General features: G+C 39.7%; 1 protein-coding gene across 1 annotated transcript in view; it reads right to left on the bottom strand.

The window, feature by feature from the left end:
- LOC107562597 (adhesion G protein-coupled receptor L3-like) overlaps positions 1-8,710 on the bottom strand; it is a 112,742-nt gene that overhangs the window by 70,674 nt on the left and 33,358 nt on the right. The window contains exons 2-4 of the mRNA XM_016247262.1: positions 8,543-8,684; positions 4,894-5,107; positions 57-166 (exon numbers count right to left, since the gene is read on the bottom strand). Of these exons, the coding sequence (XP_016102748.1) occupies positions 57-166; positions 4,894-5,107; positions 8,543-8,660 (442 nt within the window). The 5' untranslated portion in view covers positions 8,661-8,684. The remainder of the gene's footprint in view (positions 1-56; positions 167-4,893; positions 5,108-8,542; positions 8,685-8,710) is intronic.

Genomic DNA, 8,710 nt, shown 5'->3' with positions numbered 1-8,710 from the left:
TAATGATGCTGTGCAAAGCTTAATTTAAATCTGTGTGTGTGTGTGTGAGAACTTACTGTATGGCACACATTCGTACTGAACCTCAAGGTATTTGTACGTTCCAGGACACGGGTCAGGAAAAACATCAGGGCCAGCAATGACCGCACACTGAGTTCGGTTGTTACACCTGAGAGACAAAAGAGAGAATGATATATATACTGTATATATATATATATGCTGACAGATAGAGCAAGGCTATTTGTTCAGTTCATTCAATATCAATCTGACATTAGGCATATGAACCGTATGTACTCGTTCAATATGTACGATAAAAGTTAAATGAGCCCTAAAATACCATTTTCATCAAATGAAAGAAAAAAGACACTTTTACTCAACAATCTCAATGGAGCTGAAAGACTCAAAATGTGGGCTCCCCAAAGAGCCAGGAACACATGCTGTTGTTCAAATGTAATTCATATGTAGGTCGTATGTACATGTAGGGCTGAAAATACAGAGCAGAACGAATTCAGGCACAAAAAAAGCAGCGCAAAAGACAGTTTTGACATATCCTGCTTGGCAGGAACACATGCACACACATACGGATGACCACCACATGACATATCTGTCATGTTTCATGATTATTACACCCTATAGAAATACGAATGGACACACACACACAAAACACAACTGACACATGTACAAACACACACAAGAATCTTAAAGCGCCGTTATATCTCCCTCAACGAGTAACCATGGAAACCTTCCAGTCCAACCCCACGGGGCACTTAAAATATACACACAAACACACATTTTAAGTTTCCAAGCTTAGCTTCAGAAAATCATTATACGACGGACTCAAGTGTGTGCGCATGTTTTGCATCTTACTTTTCAAACTGTCAGACAGTGGAATATTGTATAGGATTGGTATCTTGGCATTTGTGTATAAGTATAGATGCAGGTATGTTAAGTGTGTGTGTGTGTGTGTGTGTGTTTGGGCCCTAATTGCTGTGCTGAGTGAGTGTGACAGTCATACTCCCAGAGTGCTGTGGGACATCTCTGGTTTCCGGGGCGACAGCTCTTGTGTGGCAGTGTGCAACACGCAGATATGACCTAAATTAGGAGGAGAGGAGCGAAGAGGAGATTCTTTTGTCTTTTTCTTTAAAGGTAAGATTTGCATGCACAAAACACCCATTAGCCTGCTCAATGCCCCCACCTATAAAAATGTTGTCTCGGGTCTTGTGTGTTTAAGATTTGTGTTCACAGTTGTTGATCAGACAGGCTGTAGTGAGGAGATGACTGAATGAACTGGGGCAGTGCGTGTCAAATGAATATATCAGCATCATCCAGATGTACAGAGACCTTGAAAAACATCACCTGACTGAGATATCCGAAGGTTTCTAACAGTATGTGTGGGAATAACTGCAAACACACAGGATATCATTTTTAGTAATCATTTGATGAAATGGGTCCTATAAGGTCGGGTATTTTTTATAGTTATGAGCGTGCTTGTAGCTCAACAATGGAGTATGATGCTAGCAATGCCAAGATGATGGACTCGATTGTTGTCACTGACAGCAATAAATATATATCTGTGATCAATTCAAAAACCATCTGCTTTGAAAAAAAATTCCACATTGTCCCACTTTGAATCGATCATTGAATAAAGATGTAAAATGTCAATGAGAGAAAGATAAAATAGACTTAAAAGCCCATGAAAAGGTTTGATGACACATGCAGTTTTCTTTCCAGCGTTTACAAATGATGAAACGGTGAGTTGGGAACATACTGAAGGTTTTGTTCCTTTTGAAAACAGTCAGGAGTTTTTAGTTTACGTCACAGCTTGGCAAAACCACAAATCCCGTTCCCTCACAATCAATAGAAGGTTGGGAAGGGAAATCTCTAATCAATAAATAAATAAGCATGAGCAGCACACCAACGAATATGAATGAACGTGCATTGAATTTGCTACAGTACATGCTTTTGCTAGTTTTATTTATTAGAAATTTGTAAATGTACATGCATGTACTGAAATATACTGAATAATATATATATATATATATACTGAAAGTATACTTTTATTGATGTATAAATGACTCTAATTTTGATTTAATTGGTGATTAAGGGCAAATACCACAATGTCCTGGTCATATTCGACTCTAAATGTAAAAAGAATTATAAGAAATTAGATATTATATAAAACAACAGATATATTATATGCAACATTATATTTATTTAATTAATGACATTATTGGCATGACAATTAAGCACATTCACCCCCAACTTCTCTTTCTGTAATGTGAAAGAATGTAATTTTATTACAGTAATACTGTAATTAAACACCTTGTGTAGTTACAGAATGATGTTTTTATTAAAATCAGCCTATATTATGTACAAATTCAATACAAATACTACTGTGATGTACTGTGTACTTTACAAATATACTTGGCAATTTAAACATTTGTTTTTTATTTATTTATTTTTTGCATTACAGTAATAAGAATTGTCTTTTTCACACTGCAGAATTGGGGATGAATATGATATTGGATGACATTTTTAACAAAAGCAACACTATTTCCACATGCAATGTAACATGATCAATAATTTGAGAAACTCAAATCTCCTGACCAATCACAGGCTCTCTTGCCATTTTCATTTCTGGAACAACTGTTTAACATGCAGCATGTGAAATCAGTTCTATTCGCTCTGCTCTGAATTGCATCAGACCTGCTGGTTGAAATCTCTTTGTGTAATATATTATGTCTGCCAATAGATCTTGGATAAGGGGCTCCCAAACAATCACCTTCCAATTACCTCCCCTCATTGATTAGAGCATTAGCCTGCCATGGCACACACACGCACACTCCGTGAATACATTAGCCCAAACTGAGTGAGATGTAAAGGTCAGACAAAATGAGAGAGCGCGAGTGACAGAGAGAGAGAGAGCGAGAGCGGGAGATGAGGTGGAGAATGATAAATGATGTGTGATTCCAGCCACAGCTTCTATAAAAAGCAGCCGAGCAGGACCGAGAAGAGAGAAAAAAGGCCAAATCTTTTTCTTGTCTTCCGTTTCATGGAACGTTTCCTAATTCCTCTATGGGAATTACACACCGCTACAATCTGAGCACATTAGCAGTTCAGAGTTATAGAAACTGAAAAATCTATCTCTCGTGTGTTGATGAAAGTGGCCTGCCAGCGTGTAAACATCTAAATCGAGTCTCACAAGAGAATGTGAGCAGGTATATGTGTGTGTGTGTGTGTATGAAAGAGAACTCATAAAATGATCATTTCCTCCACATTGACTCTGGGCCATGGTCTATGGCATTGCTAATTGGATCTTACAGTCTGGTCTACCCTGAGGCCGTGTGTGTGTGTGTGTGTGTGTGTGTGCGTGTGTGTGTGGCAGGTGGTATAACAGGCAACCTCAGGGCAGGATATGGTGCTCTCTCGCTTAAACGTTTCCACTGATTACACACACACACACACACACACACACACACACACTGGGAGTCATTCTGAATGAAGAAAAACCTGTATAATCAAATCTGTCCAGTTCAAAATTAAAAACATACAGTAGAAGCCGGCACTTTTATGAATCTTTTATGAGAGCGAGACATGCCGTTACGCAGCATGACACATCCGTTCATGGTTGGCGATTATTCTCACGCATAGTCCATTTCCCTACATCTTTCTTCTTGTGCCATAGGGTGCCAGGTTGTCGTCGCCAGTCAAAGTCAAGGTCAGAGAGATAGCAGGCTGTGCTCTCGACATTAGCCGGAACCGAAATGATAATGTTTCTTGTGATGATACAGAAGCTAATGGGGTTTTGTTCTGCGTGGGTTCTGTTTTCCTCCGTAGCTCGGCTTCATCTGTACAGTTTGGAGGCAAAGAATTCATTTGTCCTGCCAAACAACTCTGAAAAATGCAAACAGGATGGCTAATATGTTTGGGCTGTTATGTAATGTGGACAATCTCAAATGACTATATCTGATTAATTCCACACGCTGTGTAAAAAAAAAAGCACTGCACAAATATACGCTCGCATTGTTCTGCAACACCTGTTTTTGAAGCACAATGTCTTTTCCCTGTTTTTTTATTACGCTCTTATGTGCTAATTATGCCTACAAATCAAAGTGTTGACAGCTTCGTGCTCAACTGAAACCTAACACACAGGCCACGTACACACTGCAAAGTTTTGGGAGTGACAACCACATTTAAATGTGGGAATACATACTCTAAATTATTATTCCATGTGTGTACGGAATGCAGGATTCACTCCAAGTTGCAACAGTTGACATGGTGATAACTCAATAGCAGCATTACCGCATTACCAACTAGCTGCTGAGTTTGGGTCTGTACACACTACTCTGATTTAATGAAACTGCGATTGTCACTGCCTGAATGTTTCAGCTGTGCATTTGGGGTAACACTTTACTTGAAGGGGTGTGCATAAGACTGACATGACACCTTCATAATCATGACATGACACATGTCATGAATATGAAGGAGGTTTTATGCATGTTTATGACAACTGTCATTAAGTGTCATTCGCTCAGTTATGTCATTTTTATTGTAAATATGACATTATTTGACCTAACCCTACCCCTACCCTTACCCCTAACCATAGCCCATAACAAAGACATCTCAAACAATGTCATCTTTGCATTAAAAATTACATAACTGAGCGAATGACACTTAATGACAGTTGTCATAAACATGCATAAAAACCGTCATATTCATGACATGTAATTTCACCAGATGTTGCAGACACAAATGGTTCTTCTTAATGGATTGACTCATTTAGCTGTAGTGTGTACCTAGCCATACACTGACACATACACACACACAAAGACACACACATTAATACAACCTGTGAGACAACAATAGAGCACAAAGCATGTGAATGTATCTCTCTACCTGAGGCTCATAATCTTGTAGGCATCAGGCAGATAGCAGCGAGTGTTCTCCATTTGAGCAGGGTCTGAGTCACAGATCTTGTCATCTGTGCGCCCATAATTGGCACTCTCGATCATAATGACATCGGTGCCCGGGCAGCGCAGTTCGATCGGATAACCCTCACACGACAGCTCTCGACGCACCACAGCCATCGGCACTGGAGCACGACTTAAAACTGCGAAGAGAGAGAGAGAGAGAAATATATTACATTGAACAAACTATGAAACTAATTTCAACACAAACACAATGTTCTTCATCTTTCACTCACACGCTCTCTCTCTCTCTCTCAAACATAAAATAATCCGCTTTTGGATTGTGTTAGAGAGAGACGGCATGTAGAAAAAGGAATGGTTATTGTGAGCAAAACTATTCTTCATTATACAATAGAAAGATCTCATATCTGCATCCAAAAGTCACAGCTATCTAGTTATCATGCCCTCAGTAATAACCTTTCTTTAAATCACACACACACACACACACAGACACTTAAATCAAAAATTACATTCTTTACCGCCACCCTTTTCCTGTTACCGTAGCAACACACTCCTTTCCCCGCATGACGTATATCCATAGACAAACATCAACACAATAAACTGCATTCTAATGCGTGCACAGACACAGACAGAGACACTCACGCACACTCGCGACACTTAAATCAAAAATTACATTCTTTACCGCCACCCTTTTCCTGTTACCGTAGCAACACACTCCTTTCCCCACATGACGTATAGCCATAGACAAACATCAACACAATAAAACTGCATTCTAATGCGTGCACAGACACAGACAGAGACACTCACGCACACTCGCTCTTATGAAATTAATCTCAGGGATGTGAATGACACTTGACTGTGTGCATGAGTTAATTTCATATTCTGCTGCTGCCTCTGATTAGCATACGTACTGACAGCAGAGATGTTAGGACTGGGCGATGTGGCCAAAAATATTATGACAATATTTTTTTCCATATCATATGATGTCAATATTTAACACAATATTCATTTACCATTAATGGGGATTGGGGAAGGAAATGCTTTCCACATGTTTGTTAGGCCTTGAGAATGAATGTAAAGATAATGTTTATTTTGATTTAATTTCATGAAATATCTTTTATTTTCTCCTAAACTTTTTTTTTTCTGTTTTATGATTCAATACAATCATAACTACTTTACAACAAAACATTGCATTTTTATTTTTTGTCAAATTAGATGCTGTATAACTGTATAAATTAATGGAGAAAAAAATACCTTGGTTGCATGATATTCCTTAAAGGGGTCATGAACTGAGAAATCAAAATTCTGTTGATCTTTTGACATACAAGATGTCATTGTACTATAAAAACATCCGGTAAGTTTCAGAACTCAAAACTTGCTTTTTAGTTTAAAAACAGCTTATATTGAAGCCAATCTGCCAAAACGACAGGTTGTGGAATGTGCCACTTTATGACATAATAGTGTGGCTAAGCCCCGCCTCCGCAGAAGAAGATCAACGCCTGCTTCGACATCACTGCCTGTTTAGCTCTGCCCACCGATTCACACATTTAGTGTAAATAACGAGAGGCAAATGCAGGTCTACACAGAAATCAAACTATAAAGATGCTCCGAAGACAATAAGACAAGTGTGAGTAACTGTGTTTATTATGTGGTCACTATTGCTTTGTCTGTTATTACAGATCGTATACTGAATATTTAACCTAAATCACAGCAGAGTCCATCTGTGAAGGCTGTAGGCTGTCAAACAAACACAACTGTAAGTCAATCACAGCAGTGGGCGTTTACTTCTGAGTCGACAATCCGCCACGTCTATTCAAACAGAGTGTTCTGATGAGGGGGGTCAAAACAGGACAGAAAATAGCCTATTACTTCTAAATTATGATGTTTTGATGTAAAACTTTTGATAACATTATAAGTGGACCTCAGAGAACAGTACAAAATGGCAGTTCATGACCCCTTTACAAATAATAATATTATTATTACTTGAGAATTATATTTAAGTATACAGTAGTAACATATTTCTGTCATAATTTCTTCAAGTGAAACCGGACTTCAGGTTGTCATGAAGGTCTTTCAGTTTCACTTTCAGTTTCAGTGTGTATTTGATGGTAGTTTTTCTCAGATGAAAGTCAAAAGTGACTCTCAGAGCAGCTCTGGAGGTGAAGTTCATGTGTTCATGTCCTCATGTATTGAGACACAGACACCGGAACACCGTGAGCGTCATGTTTTGTTTGAGTTTGTGTGTCAGACGAAACCGCGCCATTCATTCACACAAGAGAGTTATTAGTGGCATGCACTGACTGGCTGCTGTCACTTTTATTTCTGCTGTTAGATTAATCCACGTCGAGTAAAAATGTCCAGAGCTTATCATTGTTATCCACATCAATTTTATCACGATCTCACAATGTGATATTGTTTATCGCCCAGCCCTAAGAGATGCCAAATCATCATCCAGTCAGGATCCAGTTTGTAACCGTCGCCATCGCAATCATTTCCATTGAGATTTGACAACACACTCACACACACACACACACACACACACACACACACACAAGAGCAGTTCTGATTCTAAAAGGCCAGCAGAAATGACTGTGCATAAGTGTGTGGGCAGGGCTGATGTATAGAACTGAAATGGCTTATGGGTATAATGTAGGTTATTGGTTTAAATAGGATCGAGTGCAGGCAGGAAGGCTGCTGTCGAGGTGGAACTGTGTTTTAGCGCCCTTGAGACTGGAGGAAGGTGAGTGCCAGAGAAAAGAGGCAATCGATGACAGTGAGAAAAAAGGAGAGCGGCTGAATGAATGTGTGCATTACAGAGATACAGGGAACGTCGATGAGGCATCGCTTGTGCTGAGCGTTGCCCTGATGTTTTTAAAACGTTCCCCCAGTGGCCAATTCCCCAGTGTCCTCTGAGCTCAAACATTATGCTAAAGGTCCGACTCGCACACATGGGGTCACGCTAGCATGTGGCGCACACACACACACAGCGTCTAGACGTCTGCATCTATGATTATTGATCTGTCAGATCCTCTTACATCTGCACTCTATCTCACGCACTTTTAACAGGTTCACACAATTTTTATAGTTATGGATCGGCCCATAAAATGGCTCGTTCACTGGAAAATAATCCAGCTATATTTCATATTTCACTATGGTGTTTGGCAAAAATGCAGCCATCTATTAAAAGGCTTTGGAGTTGTTTTTGTTTGTGTGTTTCAAATGTCTCTCCCCCATATGTGCGCGAGCGCGTTTCTGCGTATGTGTGAATGTTTTGATCATAACGGATGTGCAGTGGTTGTGAAATTCAGTGATTGCTCATGAATCATTTATTGCTGCGAGAAGAGATGTCTCAATTAATAGTTTCCAAAACTTTTAATAAGATGCAAAAACTTTGTGGAGTTTTCACTGAAGATTTGAGAGCTGCGTGCTTCGCTCTCATTTGGCTCGTCTTCATCTGACAGTCTGCACTTCAAGGTTGGGGGCCAACTAATCAAATAAAAGCAGTAAGACATCTCATTTATCCATCTCGCCGAAAACAACACAACAAGGAAATAATTGGCTTTTGTGTGTGTGTGTGTGTGTGTGCGTGCGTGCGTGTGTGTGTGCGTGCCTCTTACCGAGCGTGACTGGTGTGAAGAGGGTGAAGAAGAAAAGTAGGCGTGTGGACCACATGACCGCCGATGACCCTGATGACCTCTGCACTGACTCGCTGAAGAAGCGTCTTACATTAGCCATGGAGTTCCTCTCTGACGCGAGTACCTAAAGCAGGAAGGACACACAGAGCA

The sequence above is a fragment of the Sinocyclocheilus grahami genome, unplaced genomic scaffold (genome assembly GCF_001515645.1).
Source record: "Sinocyclocheilus grahami isolate Dianchi unplaced genomic scaffold, SAMN03320097.WGS_v1.1 scaffold829.1, whole genome shotgun sequence".
Lineage (NCBI taxonomy): Eukaryota > Metazoa > Chordata > Actinopteri > Cypriniformes > Cyprinidae > Sinocyclocheilus > Sinocyclocheilus grahami.
Note: the sequence above shows the minus strand (reverse complement) of the source record. Positions and strands in the feature narration are given on the sequence as shown.